The sequence below is a fragment of the Sus scrofa genome, chromosome 13, assembly GCF_000003025.6.
Source record: "Sus scrofa isolate TJ Tabasco breed Duroc chromosome 13, Sscrofa11.1, whole genome shotgun sequence".
Classification (NCBI taxonomy): Eukaryota; Metazoa; Chordata; class Mammalia; order Artiodactyla; family Suidae; genus Sus; species Sus scrofa.
The window spans coordinates 23,832,598-23,854,149 of NC_010455.5; the positions used below are offsets into that span (position 1 = coordinate 23,832,598).

At 51.4% G+C, this 21,552-nt stretch overlaps 1 protein-coding gene and 1 long non-coding RNA gene across 3 annotated transcripts; one reads left to right on the plus strand and one right to left on the minus strand.

Moving 5' to 3' along the window:
* On the minus strand, nucleotides 533-12,601 carry CSRNP1 (cysteine and serine rich nuclear protein 1). Its single transcript, XM_003132123.4, has 5 exons — nucleotides 12,392-12,601; nucleotides 5,680-5,926; nucleotides 3,592-3,851; nucleotides 2,789-3,103; nucleotides 533-2,693 (listed from the first exon to the last, which is right to left on the minus strand). The coding sequence occupies exons 2-5, from the start codon at nucleotides 5,888-5,890 to the stop codon at nucleotides 1,713-1,715; spliced, it is 1,767 nt and encodes a 588-aa protein (XP_003132171.1). The 5' UTR covers nucleotides 5,891-5,926; nucleotides 12,392-12,601; the 3' UTR covers nucleotides 533-1,712.
* On the plus strand, nucleotides 11,216-19,617 carry LOC106505568. 2 transcript variants are annotated; one of them, XR_001300118.2, is made up of 4 exons: nucleotides 11,216-11,503; nucleotides 13,651-13,785; nucleotides 15,623-15,707; nucleotides 19,302-19,617. It is a non-coding gene; the product is annotated as an uncharacterized LOC106505568 (long non-coding RNA). The 2 variants fall into 2 exon arrangements; XR_002338214.1 differs by lacking the exon at nucleotides 13,651-13,785.

Below are 21,552 nucleotides of genomic sequence, written 5' to 3' on the forward strand. Positions count from 1 at the left end.
TGGCCTTTGGCCCAAGCTGCCAGGGACAGGTCAGACAGGTTTGGCGGGTGCAGATGGATGAGGTTCTGCAGCTTCCGGTACTCAAGTCCCCAGGGCCACTCAGTCCCACACAAGGCCTGCACCAGCCACATCCCACAGCCTCCCCCACCTAGAGGGGATGACTTCACCCTCAGGGCTAGGCCCCAGCTGAGTGTGGGTAAGTGGGAAGTATACCCATACCCATACCAAGCAGACAGCCCTGTCCCAAGACTGCCTTGCTGCTGCTCCCACCTTGGCCTAGCGGACTGCTGGAGATGGCTTCATCCAAGGGGAAAATTGCTCCATTGGCCTGGCCAGCCTCTTCTAGCCAGCGTCTTGTCTCCAAGTTGACTGGCTGGCATAGGAAGAGACCCAGTGCATTGTAGTACAGCCTCGGTGTCCAGACTGCCCAGCAGGGCCTATCTCCCCCTCCCTCCCCACTGCCTCCTGAGGGTGTACCTGTGCTCCTGGTCTCACAAATGTGCTCCCATATCCACAGACGCAGACCACACTGTTAAAAATAGAGCCTCTTTATTCATACCTGTAAGCTCAGGTACAAGGTGTTCCCACAAGCTCACAGGCTGGCAAGGCCTCCCAGGCAAGAGGGCAGGCCCAGAGCCTGGGCTTCTTGGCACAGACACAGAGAAAAATGAATAAATTATAGCTCTAATACTCAGGGACAATATAGAAATTATGATGCAAAATTTAACATCAGCAAACAAAGGGCATGAAAGCCATAAGGAGCCACCTCTCACCCCTGGCCTACTGGCCTTAAGGTGCAGGCAGGTGGACCAGGCTGGACTGCAGTGCCCATAAAGCCCTGAGAGTGGTCGGGGCTGTGGGCCCCGAGGCGGCCCCTGCCCTCTCTGGGCCTCTTGCTTTCCTCTCCTACGTTGATGGGCTCAGAATAAAGGCTGCGGCCTTTGGGGAGGGGAGCAGAAGGGAGCAGAGGACAGGAAAGAAAGGGGCTGCGTGGGGCAGAAGAGGATTTTGGTCACGGTTGGTCAGCCCCGCCCCTCCTCCTGCCCAGATGCTGTCCCGGGCCAGCCCCTGCTTGCTCGGCCATCCGGAGCCGGGCAGCTGCCACATTAGACAGAGGGCTTGTCTAACCAAAGCCCTGGTGAAGGGACGCCAGGGACTCACAGGGGTCTCTGCCCTACCCTGACCCCAGCACTGCCCACCAGCCACCTAGTCTCAAATAAATTACAGCAATAAATTATAGTCTTCACAGTCCAGAGGATTCAGCCACCCATGGGTCTAGGGCTCAGGGTGGCAGGAAAAGCCGTAAGAAGTGGCTGATTTCAGCCCTGGGTGGCTGTCTTTGGGCTAAGGAACATCATACAAGACCAAAAAGGAGTCTGCAAAGCTCCAGGGGAGCCACATTCCTTCCTGCTTCTAGCATGTGCCACTGAAGTGGAAGAGACGGGAAGTGGAAGAGATGGGGTGGGCATGAGGCCAGGAGGGGATGGGGTGGGGTTTTCTGGGTGGCTGGAAGAGAAAGCCCCTCCACAGCCCCCTTTTAGCATAGAAAGTTACAAAAATAAATAAATCAATCCAGAGTGTTACACAAAAATTAGGAGTGCCCGCATGGGAGCCAGCCGACGGGAGACCGTTACAGACAGACCTCAGGGAGCCCCCAAATGACAACGAAGCAGCAACAGGGCTCTTGGGGCTCGGAAAAGGCATCCTAACCTTCAGACAGGCACAGGCTCCACCAGCGACGCCGGGGCAGTGTCCTCGAACAACTGGCTGTCCACAAAGGGAGGCAGGGCTTCTGCAGCTGGCTCGGAAAAGCCCATGATGGACTCCAGGAAGCAAGTGCTGGTGTCCCCAGGGGGAGAAAAGGCAGGCAAGGCGAAGTGGGGTGCCTCCAGGTTGTCCAGGCTGTCAGATACCTTTCGGGAGGTGTAGTGCGGCCCCAGACTGTAGTCGGGCAGGGCCTGGAGCAGCTCAAAGGAGTCGCAGGAAGACAAGCTGAGGTCCACTGAGCTGCTCTGGCCGGCGTCCATACTGCCTGGCACCAGGGGGCCGGGGAGGCTGCTCTCCCCTGACCCATCAAGGCCACTGTTGAGGAAGCAGCTGGCATCCAGGTTGGCGTTTTCATCCAGGATGCCTGATGCAAGGCTGGAGCTGGAATAGCTGTGGGTCCAGCTGGCCAGGCCAGCAGGGTCACCAGTACCAAAGATGTCAGCTGGGTGGAAGCAGCTGAGGTTGTCCAGGCTGCCCACACCCCCTTCCTCCTCCTCCTCCTCCTCTCCACCCAGGTCGGAGTCACTGAAGCTCAGGATGCGGGCCAGGCTGTCATCCTCCATGTTGGGCTGGAGGCCGGGGCCAGGCAGGGTCAGGTGGGCAGGGCCATCAGGGGCCTCGCTGGTGCCCGATGTTGTGGACGAATCGGTCATGTCACTGCTGCAGCTATTGTCTCCCAGCTTGCTGCTCATGGGGGGCTTAGCCAGTGGGAATGAGGGGGCCAGGACCTGATCACTGGGGCTGGGTATGCTGCCCTGGGCAGGGGCCTCCAGCTCCCTAAGGCTCTCCGCCCCCTGCTCCAGCTGTAGGCGAGTGAGTGTGTGAATGAAATGGGTCTGAACTCGCGCCTGATTAAATTCCACACGGCCCTTGGGGTTCTCACAGCCCTCCCTGCAGCAGCCACAGGGGAATGCTGTGTGGTCCATCTGCAAAGAAAGCGGAGGTGCGAGGTAAGGATCTGGCGAAGCCCGGAGAAGCCCCAAACTCAGGCTTGCCCTCCCAGCCTGGCCCAGCTCCATACCTGGCACTTGATGCCTGCGAGGATACAGCTGCAGGTCTCAGGTTCACAGACCCTGTCACAGCGACAGCCACAGTCCTCCCGGGACTGGCGGAGGGCCTGCAGCTCTCGCTTCTCCTCACGATCGATCCTCCGCACGCCCGCGGCCCGCAGCAGAGCCCGCCGCTGCCGGGCTGGATAGGGCTGGAGGAAGGTCATTTCCTCCAACCGGCCGCCTGCCAGGGCCACTGCCAAGTCCTCCTCCACAGAAGCATCATCTATGGAGTCCACTGTAAGCGACAGGCCAGCCTCCGTCTTGGGTACCCCAGCCTCCGAAAGCTGTGTCCAGGGGAGAGATGAGGGATGTGAGAGGCAGACACGGATGTGGTCTTGGCTCCTGTAGCATCGGTCACTCAATAAATGCCCCCTCATGCTTACTCTGGGCTGGGCACTGTGGATGCCATAGGGAACAGGAGAGCCAACAACACGCCTTCAGGGCAGTGGCAAAGAGAGCCCCTGTTCATGTCATTCCCTACTTCATGAACAAACCCCCTCCCCAAGTCCCATCCACTCCCCCTCCCCAGGGAGGTCAGACAGATTCAAGCACCACAGCACTCAGCCTGCAGCAAACAGGAACCCTTCCACATTCAACTGCCTGCAGATGATTCAGCAGCAGACCCTGATCAAGCCTATCACAGCCCCATGGGCTTCTTTCCCCAAATACACAACAAGCCCATCGACATTCACCCTGAGGCCCGCCCTCCTGCCCAAGGCTAGAACTTGAGTGGCCCCAGGGTGAGGGCCAGGGAAGGAGAGGGTCTCCCCACCTTCCGTTGCAGTGCCTCCAGCTTCTCTTCCTTCAAGCGTAGGCGCAGCTTCTCATGCCGTGCCCGGGCTTGCTCCTGCGTAAACTCGGCCAGGGAGAAGCGGCGGCAGGCACTATGGCGGGGGGCCATACCCAGAGTGCAGCCACCACGGCTGGGCACACTGGTGAAGCCCTGGCACCGAGGGAAGTAGAAGACGGTGATGCCATCAAAGGCCACACGACCTGGGCGCTTCCGGGGGGCCCGCTTCAGGATGGACAGGGCTGGAAGGCAGGCAGGGGAGAGGCGGACATGAGCTCTTCCAGAGGCAGGGCCCCACCCCCAGGAGGTGGGGCCTCCTCATACCCTACCCACCCTCCAGAAAGAAATGCATCTGAGTTTAGAAGCCAACCTGGCTGAGACTGGAACTGGTAAAATCCAACATCACTCTTATTGACGCTGGTAATTTACCAGTTCAAATGAGAGCATGTATGAGATTAAATTTCTTTCCCATCTATAGTGGCCATTTACAGGTCCCTTGTACAGTTTTCTATAGCTTTTAAAAATGGATTTATAGGAGTTTTTTATATAGCTTAGACATTAATCATCTGTCTAACCTATATGTGAAACTATTTTAGTCTTTTATTTTTGTATTTATATGGCCTTTTACAAAATAATTTCTAAGGTTTATGTAACCAAAGGCAGACTGATCTTTAGCTTCTGCACTTTGCCAACAAGCTTAGAAAGGTCTACCCCTTATAAATATGTTGATTAGTAAGGTATGTATTGGCATATTCAGTATATACAGTGGTCTAGGGTTGATTTTTATTAGGTCGAACCATAAGAAATGATCATAAAATAGTCAACTTCTGGCAGTTTCATCTATTTAAACACTATCTTAACTTTGTACCCAGCTACCTGAGGGAATTCCCTTCTGAAAAGTTTTCTATATACAGATTCTTGAATTCACCAGGTAGTCAACCACCTATAAAGGGTGGCAATTCTGTTGGTGCCAATTCAATACATATAATTCTCACTCTTTTTGTAATTGGACTGGCAGGCACTTCCTGAACAACGTTAACAAACAGTGGTAACAGACAGTATCCTCGTGCTGTTCCTGACTTAGTGGGATGGCTGCCAATATTTCCTCATAAATTGTAATGCCAGTTTTCGGGTTGAGACCTATATATATTTGTCATTTAGAATCCACTCATTCTTATATCAAGGGTCTAATCTAGAGAGAATATTACATATTGTCAAATATTCTTTCAGTATCTAAAGCAGCGCTCATATTTTTCCTCCTCTGACATAGTCATTTGGTAAACGATATGATTAGATTTTATAGTTTTAAACCATCCTTATCATCCTTATATTTCTAGAGTAAACCCAGAGTAGTTTAGTTAGTTAATGTACTGTTAGATTCTATCTCCTAAAAAGTATACTTTTCTGTGTACAGTGCACAGATATGCATATAGTATATATGTAGACACATCTGTGGTATTAAGATATCGTGGTGGGGATGATTAGGGGGGAAATGTCTAAATGGGCTTCTTGGGGTTGGGGGTGCAACAGTGAGAAACAAGGTTGAGAAATACTGTTCTAGGGCCATCTTTGTCAGTTTGGAATTGGAGTTACACAAGCTTGAAAAATAACTGGGAAAAACCCTTTCACTGTGTTCAGGCAAAGCCGAGCAGCATTTTGCCGGGCGAGGGACCGGCCTGACAAGCCCCACAGCACAGAAGCCAGGGGTGTGGGACTCAAGCAGTTCAGCTGGTAGAGGACAGGGAGCCAGCTGGAGAAACGAAACTGGAACTGAGGGACGGAGCTGGGTGGGAAGGCCCCAGGGCCACTGCAGAACCCTGCCCTGAACATCACAACTTCCAGGCTGCAGAGTCCCAAGGTCAGAGGTGAATCTGGCTGGGCCCAAGGGCCTCTGGACAGGGGGCATTTGCTGATGACCCCTGTAGGATGGGAAGTGGATGAGGTGTGGAGCCAAAGCCATGGGGACACGACCTCCAGGGGTCAGGATGACTTCCCTCAAGGCCCCCCGTTTCCTTTTCAGGAAGAAAAGCGGGGGGAGGGTGATGGGGGTGCCCAGGCAGAGGGACTCACGGGTGAAACTTCGGGGGCAACAGAAGTCACGGTCAGGCAAGGGCATCTGATCCCAGGGGCTCTCCTCGTCCGAGTCCCAGGCCGGCGAGACTGAAGAGCTCGGGGAGCAGGCAGGAGAGCAGCGGCCCGAGGAAGACAAAGAGGAGGACGAGCAGAGCGAAGATGAGTCCTCATCCAGCTGGTCAAACTTCCTCTTCAGCAGCCCCGTCATGGTGGTGAGGGCCGCTCTGGGGTCCACACAGACAGCCTGGAATGGGAAGGGGAAAGCTCAAGGCGGCAGGCCTGAGGGCAGGAGATGGGTGCCCGCCTCTCCTATCCACCCTCGGAGGTGGCCCAGGCCTTCCCAGGGAGACCTCCGTGCCTCGGCCACGTCTCCAGGGGGCTTCTTTGCACAAAGGGAGCACCCAGGTCCAGATCTTCATCCTGGCGTTTGCAGACTCCCGCCACATCCGCCCAAAGCCTTCCCAGGACAGCACCAGGCACCTGCCCTACTAGCTCCTCCAGCCCACCTACACGCACACATACGCCAGACTGCCAGATGGACCACCAGACCTCAGCCTGTCCTGCTCTTTCCCTGACAGGAATCCTGGGGGCTGACTCACTGGCTGGGTGATTCACACGGCTGCATCTGTGTGCCTTTGTGTGTGTGTGTGTGTGTGAAGCCGTCTGCACAGCCCTCGTACAGTGGCTCTGCTTCCTCCTCCTCCTCCTGCCCCCAGCACACCCTCAGACACGCCACCCTGCACACACTGGCAGTGGGCCCTCACTCGGGGCCAGGCTGACCCAGCGCACTCCAGGGAACAGGCTGGCTTTGACACTGGCTCCAATTCCTAGAGGTAGAACTTTTCTGAGCCCTTTCTCTCCTGTGATGGAGATGCTCAGACTTTCCCTCAGAAACCCCCCCACACAGGAGAAGTCCCCTGCCTCCAGGCCTAACTGTGGGGTCAGAGTCACCTGGGCTTCATGTCTCTTGAATAGCTCCTGTTTGATCTTCAAAATTCACCTTAATCTTGCCATCTACTCCCAATATCTAACCCTGTTTGTTTGAATTAACTTTCTATGGAAATTATTTTTCACCCTGCTCTGGGGGAGAAAAAAAAAAAAAAAAAAGGCTCTCTTCTAGTGAAAATGACCAGCCAAGACAATGTCACACTCTCTCCTTCCTGTAGCTGGGTGATCGAAAGCACCCAGGGCACAGTGCTGGCAGTGTCTCCCCTTTAAGGGTCTCAGCCTTCTCTCTATGGGAATGCAACCAGAGATTCCCACAGCCTGGCTGGCCTGGAGTGAAGAGGACTCAGGGTTCCTTCCCCTAAATGCTGTTGCAAAGAACATCCCCTTCCACTGCTTGGGAATCCCCAAAGGACTCGGTCCCTAGGGCTGAGCCCAGCTACCTTGTCTCTCTGCGTGTCCTGAGCACTCGGGGCTGGGCCCCAGGAGGTCACCAGGAGGAAGGGGAAACGATGCGGAGGCCCCAGTGCTGGGGAGCCCCTCCCCCACTACCATCGCAGGAAATGAGAGAGAACAGGAAAAACCAACCAGAAGGCTGGCAATCTCCCCTACTCAGGTGTCCTTTTGAAATACCTCTTTCCCGTTTGCCTAGCCTCCCACCAAGTGCCTGGACCCTAGCCCAGGCGGGGTGCTGTCAACCAACTTAGTAGATGAAATCCATCCCAGGGACAGCCTCTCCCCACAGGCACAAGAGCAGCAAGAGAAACTCCCCAACTTGCCAACCCTCCAACAAAGCGGGGCCCAGGGGAAGAGGACGCACAGGTGTTTCCGGGGGCTTCTCAGCAAATAGTTTCTCAGGCTTGGCACCCACCCCCCACCTCCCGGGGTCAAACCACAAACAAAAACAACCCAGCTCTCAGCTGCCCGTTCTCCCAGGAGATGGGGGAACTCATGGCCCAGAGGCAGGCACACACACACACACACACACACACACACACACACACACACACACACACACACACGGGGACAGAGCACAGAGGCACTCAGACACAGAAACACACAGGGACAGACCACACCCATGCATCTTGTCCCCACAATCCTGCTGGGAGACCCCATCCTTTCTCACACCTCAGAGGCTGTCTACAAGGGTGCCAAATGCCTCCCTAACTGTATGCCTAAGCCTGAGACATCCCCCACCCAAATTAAGGGCCCACTTGGTCTCTCTGCCTGGCCATCCCTTAGAAACATAAAATCCTGCAGGCCCCAAATCGAACCCCTTGTCTCTGCTCCCCACCCCTGTACCATCTGTTCCTCTTCCTGTGTTCCCTATCTTAGTAACAGCACTGCCACCCACCCAGTTACTCAAGCCAGAAACCTGCAGTCATCCTCAACTCCTTCCTGTCTCCCTCCGTCCACATCCAGCAACCTCCACCCCTCCCCCGTCCTGGAAGTACACATTAGCTCATTGATCTACACAAGGCCAGACACAGACTCAGTGGGTATCACGGAGGCCACCCAGTGTGGCATTAAGAACTGTGGCCCCAGAACCAGACTGCCTACATTTGAACCCTGGCTTGGCTAGCAATTGGCTGAGTGACCTTAGGCAAGTTCCTTAATTTCTCCGTGTCTTCAGTTCTTTGTCTTACAATCTCATAGGGTTGGCAGGTTTACAGGAATCGATACATGTAAAGTTCTTAGAATGGTGGTAAACGCTTGATGAATGTGTCATCCTACACTGAGAAAAAAAGAACGAGCTCCTGGATACACACAACACAGATGGATCTCACTGATAGCACACTGAGTGACAGAAGCCAGACACAAGATTAAATGTGAATGAAGTTCAAGAAAAGGCAAACCCAACCAGTGATGATACAAGGCAGAATCATGGTTACTCTGACGGTGGGGAGGGCACGCACTGAGGACAGTTATGAGGGAATTTTCGGCAGTGGGGAGAGGGCTCTCGCTCTGGAAATGTTCTATATTGATCTGGGTGGGGGTTCTATGGGTGCTAGAGCTGTAAAAATTCATCTCACTGTACACATAAGATTCAAGTACTTTGTGCACTTTACCTATGTCACCTTCAGTTTTGAAAGTTTACTACCCCTGTATCTCTGTCCCACTGCTACTACTCATGTCCCCTGCCCCTGCTCCTGCCCTCTCCCCATGGCCATTCTTTACCCTGCAGCCAAAGTGATTTGATTAAAGGCCTATCTACCTACACACGGAGAATCACCCACCTATGGAGAATCGATCCACAGCTCCCTTTAGTGGAGCCTGCCCCAAGAAAGGCTAAAGCAGACCAGGCTGCCGCCCCCCCCCCAAGACTCATCATGCAAGACTCTCCTTAGCCCCCTTACTTTATACTCCAGCTGAACTCGCAGTTGCCACAATGGCCAATATCTGCTCACCTCCTGCCTTTGCACAAGCTGGAACCCAGCCTCACTTCCCTTTAGAAGTCATCTCCACGAGAGCCTCCTGAAGCCCTCACTCTTCCCACTACAGGCCTCTCTGGGTTCCCAGGGGCCCTGGGATTCCCCCATCACAGCCCATATGGTCCTTCCTGCAATGGCCTCACCTCACTACTCATCTCCCTCAAGCTAGGCTGAGGGCTTTTTGCATGGCCAGCACTGTGCCTGTGCCTGGAATAGAGTCTGATATACTGAGGTAGGTACCTGGCTGCAGACCAGGTATAAACAGAAAGAAGATTTAGGCACATGAGGTCTCTGAGGCCATTGGTCAGTGTGCCCTTCTCTCACTCCTGCCACAGCTAAGTTGGTGGGGGGGAGGAGGCTGCCCTTGCCCATCCCCCAGCCTGGACCAGAGGGTTTCAGCAAGAATAGTACCCAGAAGAAGGCAGCTCTGAAGGCAGGAAAAGGAAGCTCAGGCTGCAGGCAGGTGCCAACACAGGCATGTCAGGAGATTCTCCAAGAGTAAACAGAGTGAAGGAAGCAGGTTCAAGCCACACAGCCTGTCTCTACCTCAGGGATGTCTACAGAATGGGAGCTTCAGGTGAGGGGGTTATAAACTTCAAGGCTTCAGACAGGGAAACGGACACAGGGAACCTACAGCCATGATGCTGGTTCTGGTGATGAGCCCCTAGCAAAATCTGCAGACCTGAAAATGAGAAATTATCTCCTCCCTGATATTGTGGGAGGAGGAAGAGCCCCTGGCTCTTGTGATCTGCCATCCCACCTGGAAACCCAGAGGCTGAGAGAGAGAGGCAGAGGCAGATGAGACAAAAAGACTCAGTCAAGAGACAAGGAGAGGCCAAGTCGAAAAGGAATGAAAGATAGAGAAAGAGTCCAAGAAAAGTGTCAGACAGTGAGTCAGAGGGTGGGGGAGGGGCCCCCAGCAGCTACCCAGGAATCAAGATCCTGACCATGGCACTGTTCCCAGGGTGAGCACAGCCCCCTCCAAGGGTCCTGTAGGAAGGAAAAGCAATTCCCAGGAGCTGGCTCAGACAGAAATACCACACCCCCTGGAGCCCCGGAGACAGGCCCTGAATCAAAGAGAACCAAGCTTCTTCCGGGATCTGCCTGGGCCCTGAGAATCAGGCCGCCCTGCATCACCACTCACAGGAGCCCAGAGCCCAAGCCAGCGGAGGGGGGGGCGCTTCTTCACCCAACTTGCCACAACTAACTGCACACTCAGGCCACACTATTGTCAACCCAGGGAAGGCCAACTCACCCTGGATACCAAGCAAACAAAGACTGTTTGGGGGGCGGGGGAAATGCCCAGGCCTCTGAAAAATCACACTAACTCCTCTTCGACCTCTGCAGTCCCAATGCTCCAGCTCCCAGTCAGAGCTATTATTGGGAAGGGGGCACCTTCATCTGCCTCCAACCTCTTTCAGGAATCTGAAGAATGTGTCCTTTAACCTCAGAGCCCCAGGCCTTGGTCAAGCCAGCTCCCCTCAACACCTGGGGTCACATGACCTTGGACCCTCAGGAACTACTTCCTGGGAGAAAGGGAGGGCACCTCTGAGCAGCTCATGCCCCCAAGGGAATTGGCTAGAAAACACCCAGGACAGCCTAAAGAAAGCAGATAGGAAGCCTTGGCACACCCCTCCCCCACCCAACCCTCAGAAAGTGACGGGGGGAGGGGACAGTTCCTCAGCCTTGGCCTCCAGGGCCTGGCACTGGGGAGGTGCCAAAAGTTTGCTGGCTACATGAGGCAATTGCTCCTGCAGAAGGGAAATTGCACCTGACAGTGAACGCTTCCTCCACCTAAGCGGGGCCCCTTCACTCTCATTCATTTATTCATTCAATCAACAAATATTTATTGAGCGCCTAGGACATGCCAAGCACTGTGTCAGGCACCTGGGCATACACAGAGTAAGACATACACTAGTGCTGCCCCCTTAGAGCTGTGAGTTTAGTGGGGCGGAGTATAATTAGAGTTACAAACTGTGTTGAGTGCTGGAATGGAGAGTGGGAGGGATATTTTTTTTTGAAGTTAAAATTAGGTATTTATTTTGTTCCACTCCACTAAGGCAAGATATCCCTGGTTAGGTGAAGTCAGGTATCTCCAAGGAAAGGAGAGGAAGTAGGAAAAATACCAGAGTGGGGGCTAGAGGAGGGAGAGCTAGGGAGGTGAGGGGAAAGGGGCAGCCTGCGAGGGGGCTTCAGGAGCCTGGGCAGTTACAGCAGGCTTTAGCCTGAGGGCTCAGGAAGCCACTGAAAGGTTTTAAGTAGGGAGTGACATACCAGATTTGCATTTTAAAAAGATGGCTCCCGCTCAGGACTGGAGGGGGTGTGACCAGTTGGACCAGAGCTAGGTGAGAGATGACAGGCCAAAGGCTTAGGAGAAAGGGGGCAGGAACTTGGTGACCTCTGGAGCTGGGGACCAAAGAGGCCAGTGAAGTTGAGGATTTGGGGTAAGTGATGAGTTGCGCTCCAGAGGACTGTGAGGCATCGGAGTGGAGGTGTCGGGTGGGCAGTGGAGCCAGGCAGGGACCCTCTTGTGTCATGAGTGTGGGCTGTGCGTGACTGTGCCAGGGAGTAGGAGTGACTAAGTGTGTGCGACGGCTGCTGTGGTGTGGGCATCTTAACGGGGCCCCCGGGGAGGGTAAACTGAGGACCAGGAGGAAGTACGTGCTGGGGAGGGAGCCGTGAGTGGGAGAAGCCTACGTGTGCCCGCGGGTGGCCAGTGTAGCTGCGCCCGTGACTCACAGCGGTGGCCTCTGCGTGTGACGGTGACTGACAAACAGGTGAGCATACGACATAATCCCTCCCTCCCTCCAGGGGTCCGTGACTCACGGAGCCTCACTCCTCGCTCTTCTCTCCACTCCCTCCCTGACGGGCGCCGGGCACTCGCCGCAGCCCCGGCACCCGCCCCCGGGGGGAGCCCGAGGAGGAAGGCGACAAATGTCACCTGCTCCGGCCACGCGAGGAACTTCTGAAAAGTTCTCAGGCAACTGGGTCAAAAGGGAACTCACCCGGGACGCGCGCCCGCCGCCACCCCGCCACCCGCGCGCTATCCCGGCTCGGCTGCCACTCACCCCAGGCTCGGGGCACAGGGACTTCTTGGGGTCCCAGTGGCGGGGCGGGGGAGGGGAGGGGAGCGGAAAACCTGAGACTGTCGCCTCCCCGGCTCCCGGCCCGGACTTCCTCCGTGGCGCGCGGTCCGGGGCCAGGCTGTCTTCGTCCTGGCGCCCGAGCAAAGGTGGCTGGAGAAAACGGCAGGGGCCGGGGAGCAGCGCCCCCCGCACGGGACGCCCCCTTCCTAAAGTCTGTCCCACCGGTCTGAAGCCCCCGACACTGACCTGAGATCCGGATGCTCGCCAAGGGCAACGCTGAGACCTGCGTCCCGGCTGGGAACGCCCCCTACACGGCGACCCCGCGCTCGCTAGCTCGCTCAGCCGGCAGCGATCTGCCCAGCAGCCCCTCTCTCTCTGTGCGTCCGGCAGCAGCGGCGGCGGCGGGAGACTGGCTGCGCCCGGCCCCGCCCGCAACTCCGCCCTCCTCGTCAGTGGAAAACTCCGGGGCTCACGGCGCTGACGCATGCCGGGCCTCCCGCCCCGCCCCGCCCCGCCCCGCCCCGCCCCGCCCCGGAGGCACCGCCTCCTCCCCCTCCCGAGCCGGCGCAGCAGCCGCAGGCCTCCCTGCGGACTCTGACCTCGCGCCAGCGCCGCTGGCGCTCTCCACCCCCAGCCCCCTCCTTCGCCCCTCCGCCGCAATCCCGCGGGCTCTCCTCCGCACACACTTTTGGAGAATCCCCGAAGCTCCGGGCCGGCAGAGCAGGATCGTAAAGATCCCCACCTCTCTTCACGGCCCCAGTTCACAGATAGGTAGACTGAGGCCCAGAGCAATGCAGAGCGTACCTCAGGCCATCCGTGGGTGGCAGAGCCGAGGCCTCCTATACATCTTACCCCCACCTTGCCCGAGGCAGTTTACTATAATCCAATCAAATATTCCTTCCTCCCTACCCGCCCCCATCCGCCTGGAAAGTAACCTGGAGATGAACCAGAGGAGGGGAGTGGAGGTGGGGACGGGGCGGGGGGGGGGGGAGGGGGGGGAGAAGGTCATCCTTGGGCCTGACCTTCACCTCTGCGCACGGGCGAGAAACCCTGCAGAAGCCCAAAGCTAGGGATTCCTGGAACCAGTTTACCCCCACCCCACCGCCACCCCATCCCTCCCTTAAAAAAAAAAGAAAGAAAAAAAAAAAAAGGAAGAGAGAAGGGTAGTTTCTTCTGAGCCAGACCCTGGCCACTTAAATGGCCCACTGCCTGCTCTGCTCCCGCCAAGGCCTTTCCTGACTAAGGGCCAATTCCTCCAATGTTACTGCGCCTGGGAAAGTGTGTGCATGTCTCCGCGGCGAGTTCTGGCCCAGGAGCCCACCCTCCACCCATCTTCCCAACCCCTGGTCAGATCCGACCCACCACCACCCACCACGTCTCTTGAGCGTTTCCACCCTCACACCTTTGCAGCAGCCTTTCCTCTCACCTCGAATGCCTTCTTGTTCTCTCACTGCTTAGCAAAATCCCAACGCCCTTAAGGTCTCAACTTGCACTGCCTCCTCCAGGGAGACTTCGTGGGCTCCTGACCCTCCCCCTCCCAGTCTGGCTCCCGCTGCATTCTGGGTTCTTCTCTGACTGTCCTAGATGAGTGCTGTCTGTGACTAGTCCAGCCCTCAGGGTTGCTTTCTACCTAACTCCAGGTGAGCAGTGGGGGTGACCTGTTCTGCCTGGTTGGCATCTGGGGTACAGATGATGGAAAGATCTCCCTTAACGGCCACAGGTGTGTCTATAGAGGGGGTCAAGAGGGGGTCTGCCTGCCCTTTCCTTTTCCTAGGAAGAATGTAAGGGGGAAGCTACTGCTCCTGTTCTTCCTGGATGCACTGAATGTATGTACCTGGGGGGGCCTTCTGGGGGAGGTGGCTGGACAGCGGAAGCCAACCTTCCAGTGACTTCCCAGTGCTCTCAGGATGAAGTCTCAACTTCATACCTACAAAGCTGGAATAATCAGGCCCTTGCCTACCTTTGCAACCTCACCTCTCTCTTCAAAATGCCTGTGCATTTCCTTGTGAGTTGTCCCACTCCTTTCCCTGCTCCTTAACGATAATGTCTTTAATGTGTGCACATTTTTTATTTGTACATTGTGCTTGTAATACTGGTACAACCACACTAGTTTTAATTTACACATGAGATATTCAGTTCTATACCTCCTTAAGTTTCTTGCATCCTTACCTCTGTGCTCCAGCCCACGCCCTTGATAACTGTATTCCAGGAGTTCCCATCGTGGCGCAGTGGAAATGAATCCCACTAGGAACCATGAGGTTGCAGGTTTGATCCCTAGCCTCGCTCCGTGGGTAAAGGATCTGGCATTGTTGTGAGCTGTGGTGTAGATCACAGACACGGCTCGGATCTGGCATTGCTGTGTCTCTGGCATAGGCTGGAGGCTACAGCTCTGGTTCGACCCCTAGCCTGGGAACCTCCATGTGCCATGGGTGCAGCCCTAAAAAGACAAAAAGATACACACACACACACACACACACAAACACACACACACACACACACACAAACTGCACTCCAGTCCTGATTGCTGGCAGTCAGTTTTGGGGGTGTGTTCTGCTCATCCTGGTTTAAACTTCCAAAGATGCTAATCTCCAGCCTGTACCTGCCTTGCATCCCACTTCGCTGTATGGTTTCCTAGTGCATTTCTTTGTGAGTTGTCCTTGAGCATTAGGAGGGCAGGGGCTGTGACTGACTGTCCTCTGTGCTCCTTGAGAACGTATTGAATAAATTAGGTCTGCATAGTAAATGTGTGCAAGGATCTGGGACTCAAGAAGAGGGCAGGGCCGGAAGTGGAGATGGAAGGGTCATCAGCGTATACAGCTTCTACACTGAAGCCCTGGGTGTGGCTGACAGCTCAGAAGTCCCTTGCTAGAGGTGACTCAGCCCTTAGGGCTATGTGGTGGGTGGCCACCCACTTGCTCCTACCCCCTTCAAATACTCAGCTGTGATGTCTCCTGTGGCTGCTGGGTTGTAGGGCTTTCTGGTCCCAAGGAATCATTTGTTCCACTGCCTCCGAATTCCTGCCTCTAATCCTCTCGCCAGGTCCCCTGGACAAAGGGGGTCTCTGTGACCTATAATGAAGTTCTAGTTTTCTCTGGTCTGTCTGTTTCTTTGTCTCTCTCTCTCTCCTTAAGTCTTCCATTTGTAAAATGGGAGCACTGGACCAGAGAACTCCACCACCTTCAACATTCCCTGAGTTAGTTTCTAGAAGATGCTGCCCGCTCATCAAGGAACTGGGCAGTGTTGGGCACTAGTGTGAATGAGAGTCTCTCAGGCTGCCTCACTTTGCATCCTGTGGGCTGTGTATGAGGGAAACCAGACAGGACGGAGACCAAGGCAGGGAGTTGGCAGGGACTGGAGTGGGGGCTTAGAATAGGGAGCCCAGTGGTTGATGGAGGTTGGGAGGCAGGAAGAGAAGGAGAGAATTAGGGAAAATATAGAGGAATAAAAAGAATCAAATAAGTGATGTGTTTTCTCTAGAAAAGCATCTCCTGTCTGGGATGGGCTCACCAGATGTTCCCCAGATGTTGCTGGTGATGAGAAACATCTTCCTCTGGGATCCCAAGTAAGCTCTTCCTGTTGGTGGGGAAATTCAGGGTCTGTTCCAAGGAAGGAGGGTGGGGTTTGGAGCAGCATCCATCTGTGACTGTGGGCACATACATAGGCAGAAACACACCCACACAGCCTCAGGGAATTTCTGAATACTTAGGAGAGTCTGACAGGTTTCTCAAACATTCACCATCCGTGGACCACCCAATTTTAAGTAAAAAATTACTACTACTTGTAAAAATTAAAAATTAATGATGCATTTCCACCCAAAAGACTAAAATTAAAAGGACAAGTTTAAAAAAGTACCAAATATGACAAGATTGAAAACTGACATTTATCAAACATTGTTGCTAGAAGGGTAAGTTGATACAATCCATTCGGAAAAATAATTTGGCAGTACCTACTAAGGCCAAACCCCATGATCTTGTAATTCTATTTTTTTATTTTTTTATTTTTGGCCATGCCTGTGGCATGTAGAAGTTCCCCAGCTAAGGATTGAACCCTCGCCATAGCAACGACCTGAGCCACAGCAGTGACAGTGATGGATCCTTAACCTGCTGCACCACAAGGGAACTCCCATATGATCTTGTAATTCTATCCTCAGTATATTCCCAAGAGAAAAAAAAGTGCTTATGTGCCCTGAAAGACAATGTTATGGCAGCTTTACTTGTAACAGCCTAAAACTAGAAACAACACAATGTGCAATATGAGTAAAAACAATTGTGATTTGGGAGTTCCTGTCATGGTGCAGCAAAACGAATCCAACTAGGAACCATGAGGTTGTGGGTTCGATCCCTGGCCTTGCTCAGTGGGTTAAGGATTCCAGCATTGCCGTGAGCTGTGGTGAAGATGTGGCTAGGATCTGACATGGCTGTGGCTGTGGCTGTGTCGTAGGCCGGCAGCTGTAGCTCCAATTAGACCCCTAGTCTGGGAACCTCCATATGCTGTGGGTACAGCCCTAAAAAAAGAAAAAACAATTGTGATTTATCATACAATGCGGTATTACACAACAATGAAAAAGAAAAAAACTAATTGCCTCATATAATGAATATCAAAAACATTATGTTGAATAAAAGAAGCCAAGCATAAAAGAGGAATAACTATGATTTCATTTATTTATATGAAGTTTGAAAACAGGTGGTAGATAAATTAACTTTTGGGAATATTGATGAGGAAGGGCAATAAGAGGCTTCTGGGGGACTTCGCTGATGACACAGTGGGTTAAGGATATGGCATTGTCATTGCTGTGGCATGGGTTCAGTTTTTGGCCTGGGAACTTCTGCATGCATGGGCTTGACCAAAGTAAATACATAATTTTTTTTTTGTCTTTTTGCTATTTCTTGGGCCCTCCCTCGGCATGTGGAGATTCCCAGGCTAGGGGTCCAATTGGAACTGTAGCCACCGGCCTATGCCAGAGCCACAGCAACTCGGGATTCGAGCCGTGTGTGCAACCTAAACCACAGCTCATGGCAACGCCAGATCCTTAACCCACTGAGCAAGGCCAGGGACCGAACCAGCAACCTCATGGTTCCTAGTCGGATTCGTTAACCACTGTGCCACGACAGGAACTCCTACATAATTAATTAATTAAAAAAATTTTTTTAAAAGAGACTTCTAGGGTACTGGAGATGTTCTGTTGTCTTTTACTAGACAATGCTTGGACAAGCATATACATATGTAAAAATTCAAGTTCTAGATTCCCGTCATGGTGTAGCAGAAACAAATCTGACTAGGAACCATGAGGTTGCGAGTTCGATCCCTGGCCTCGCTCAGTGGGTTAAGGATCCAGCGTTGCCATGAGCTGTGGCTGTGTCGTAGACTGGCAGCCGTAGCTCCTTTTCGACCCCTAGCCTGGGAACCTCCATATGCAGCAAGTGTGGCCCTAAAAAGAAAAAAAAATTTGAAGTTCTACACTTAAGGTTGAATCACTACACTACACTACGCTAGTCTTTAATAAAAGAAGGAGAGGAAGGGATGACGATCATTGTGTGTGAAATCAATGCCATTGTTCTCAGCCTTCCACCAGTAATTCTACCTCCTGACCAGTAAGAGATACCTGGGGCTCACAGGTTGTGTTCAGGTTTCTCTCCATTTCAATGAGTCTAAGAATTTTATTCCACCATGATTCTTTTTCTTTTTTCTTTTTTCTTTTTTTTCTTTTTTTTTTTTTTTTTTTTTTTTTTTTGTCGTTTTGCTTTTTCTAGGGCCACTCCCGAGGCATATGGAGATTCCCAGGGAAGGAGTCTAATCGGAGCCATAACCACCGGCCTACGCCAGAGCCACAGCAACTCAGGATCCGAGCCTCGTCTGCAACCTACACCACAGCTCACGGCAATGCTGCAACGCCGGATCCCCAACCACCCACTGAGTAAGGCCAGGGACCGAACCCTCAACCTCATGGTTTCTAGTCGGATTTGTTAACCACTGCGCCACAATGGGAACTCCACCACCATGATTCTTAGGTGCAAAGAGGTTGATTTTTTTTTGCATCTACGAGTTCTATAGTTTTAGCGCTTATATTCATGTCTTTTATTGATTTTGAGCAAATTTTTGTGTATAGTGTTAAGGTCAGGATCCAGCTTCATCCTTTTGCATGTGAATATCCAGTTTTCCCAGCACCAATTCTGGTTTCAAAACCAAATCAAAGCAGCTAAATCCCCAGGAGAACATCACCCTCAGTCAGCAGGGACACTCTCCCATATGCCACTTCTGAGGTTTGTCTGAGGAATGGGGATGCCTTCCTCTGTCCAGGACGGCTTGGTTCTCTGATCTGCAGCCCATGTTTTCTGATCATGGCTAACATGCCCCTAAGCATGCCTGTGGATTCACCAAGAGTAAGTGCGCTGCGATGTTTGCTTGGTTGTGGGGAGGGAAGGGAGGAGTCTTCAGTGAGGCTGAGAACAGGGACTAAGGTCCTGTTTCCTTTGGTGGCTCAAACATCCCTCTGGGGACAACCCCACCCCACTACCTTCTTCTCACCCAAATCCGGGGGAGAGTCCTGTTCCTTTCCACTTTGCCTCTTCTTCCTTTCCCTCGAAGGAACTCACCTCTCTAAGGCCCCATCCCTCCACCCAACCTAGTCCCTGAAACAAGCTAAAGCTGTGGCAGTATCAGCATCACCTGACAGCTTGTAAGATTTGCAGATTTTTGGGTCCTCTCCAGACCCCCTGAATCAGAAACTCTGGCCAGGGATCAAATCCAAGCCACAACTGCGACCTGTGCTACAGCTGCGGCAATGCTGCGTCTTTAACCACAGCAGGAACTCCTAAACTGGAAGACTTTTTAGTGTAGATCTGTGGATTGAAAATCTGAGCAGTTGAGTTCTGGGTCAAAGGATTTTGACAGATATTGCCAAATCGCCTTTCCCAAAGTTATACCAGTTTTACTCTCAGCCAATAGTATTCAAGCATGCCTGTTGCTCAACACCCTCCCTGGCACTGAGTGGTTGTCAAATTTATTGATCTCTGCCAATCTGTTAGGAGAAACCAAGAGATCTTACTGTTGTAATTGCATTGCTCTAATTATGAGTGAAGTTGAGGCTCTTATAATCCATTTGCATTTCTTTCTAAACCACTGGTTTATATACTTTTCTTGTTTTGTGTTTTTTTAGGCCTTTGAGGATGAAGGAGATGAGCCTTTTTGGCAGTCACACATGTGGAACTTAATCCTGGTTTGCTTTGTAACTTGATTGATAGTATGTTTTATCATGCGAAAGTTTAACAGTTTTATGTAGCCAAAGTTCTTAGATATTTACCTTAGGGATCCTGGTTTTTGTGTGCTGCATTCCCTATCATAATATTACAATAAATTCACCTATTCTTTTCTCAAGAGTTTTATGGTCTTATTTTTAACATATAAAATCCTTTGTCCATTTGGGATTTATTTTGACTTAAGGAATGATATAGGTTTTACACTTTACTTTTCCCTCAAATGATGTTAATTTTCCTACCACCTTTCTCTTTTAATTTATTTTTTAAAATTGTTTTTATTTTTATTTTTTTTGTCTTTTTAGGGCCACACTGGAGGCAGATGGAAGTTCCCAGATTAGGGGTCGAATCAGGCTGCAGCCTATGCCACAGCAACACCAGATCCAAGCCGCACCTGTGACCTACACTGCAGCTCAGGGCAACATCAGATCCTTAGCCCACTGAGTGGGATCAGGGATCGAACCTGGGTCCTCATGTATACTAGTGGGGTTCATTACCACTGAGCCACAAGGGGAACTCCCTTCTCTTTTAATTTAAATGTCACCTTAAACAGAAATTTGTTTAAAGTTTTTTATTTTATTTTTATGGCAAATGTGCTTTGTTTATTTTTTGTATTAAAATTATAGTTGATTTAAACAGAAATTAAATTCTCATGTGTACTGGGATCTGTTTCTGTTCTCTACCTTGGTCCACTGGGTTGTTACTACATCTCTGGGCACCAAATTACTTTACAAATTACAATTTCGTGATAGGTTTTATAATCTGAGGTATGTAGTCCCATCGTGTTATTTTTCTTTTTCAGGGTTTTCTGGGCTCCTTATTTAATTCCCCGTTTGAGTTACATATCATTTTTTGACAAGCTCCCCATGTGGCAAAAAAAAAATCCTATGAGTATCTTAATTAGAATCACATTGGGATTTCCCGTCTCGTGGCTCAGTGGTAAAGAACCCACGAACCCAGCTAGTGTCCATGAGGAAGCAAATCTGATCCCTGGCCTCTCTCAGTGGGTTAAGGATCCGGCATTGCCATGAGCTGTGGTGTAGGTCACAGATGCGGTTCAGATCCTGCGTTGCTGTGGTCACCAGCTGTGGTGCAGGCTGACAGCTGCAGCTCTGATTCAACCCCTATCCTGGGAACTTCCATATGCCGCAGGTGCGGCCCTAAAAAGCGAAAAAAAAAAAAGAATCACATTGAATTGATATTTTAATTGAGCGCTGACATTTTTATTGTATTGTGTCTTTCTATTCAACAGCTCCGGTATAAAATGTTCTCTGTATAATTTTAATATTCATCAAAGCCCTTATAATCTTTTAAATATTTTTCTGAATATTCTGTCTTTTTTATTGCTATTGTAACTGCAGTTTCTTTCTGATAAATTTTATTTTTTAAGGTAAAGGAAGGCTGCTGAATTGTGTATGTTAGCCTTAGAAACTTCTATTATCCTGAATTCTCTGATTGTCTTTAATAGTTGGGCATTTTTCAGTCACATCTTCTATTCATAATTTTGCTATTTTGTTACGGTTTTGTTTGTTTTAAGCAGAAATGGATGTGGGATATTTGTCAAATGTCTTTTTTGGCAACTACTGAGATGTTATATATAGTTCTCATTTGATCTATTAATATGGTCAATTTTATTAGAGATTCCCTAATATTGAACCAGATGTATTTCTAGAATGAACTTACTTGTATATAATGAATGATTCTTTGAAGGTACTGTTGATTTATATTTGCTAGTATTTTGACATTTTTGTACCTCGCGTTCTATCATTGAATTACAATTCAGATTATCCACATTCCTTTTATTTCTTGATAGGTCCTAAGCTGATGAGGTCGATTAAAATGCATTCTTGTTTTCATTCAGTTTCTGCTTGCTTTTCATATATTGTATATATATTATTTTTCTTTGGTTTACCTTAACTCTCATATCATATTCTTTTTTTTTGACTACCCTGCAGCATATGGAATTTCCAGGCCAGGGATCAGATCCCAGCCACAGTTGTGACCTAGCTGCCACTGTTGCAACACCAGATTCTTAACCCATCGTTTGGAGCCAGGGATCGAACTTGTGTCTTACTGCTCCAGAGAAGCCACCGATTCCTGTTGCACCACATCAGGAACTCTACATATCTTATTCTTGATTTTGAAGCTATGCTC

Coding starts and splice junctions, on each gene's coding strand:
- CSRNP1 (XM_003132123.4), bottom strand. CDS start 5,890: ATGACGGGGCTGCTGAAGAGGAAGTTTGACCAGCTGGATGAGGACTCA. Junction 3,852..5,679: donor TTGCCCCCGAAGTTTCACCC/GTGAGTCCCTCT, acceptor CCTGCCTTCCAG/CCCTGTCCATCCTGAAGCGG. Junction 2,694..2,788: donor TCGCAGGCATCAAGTGCCAG/GTATGGAGCTGG, acceptor CTTTCTTTGCAG/ATGGACCACACAGCATTCCC.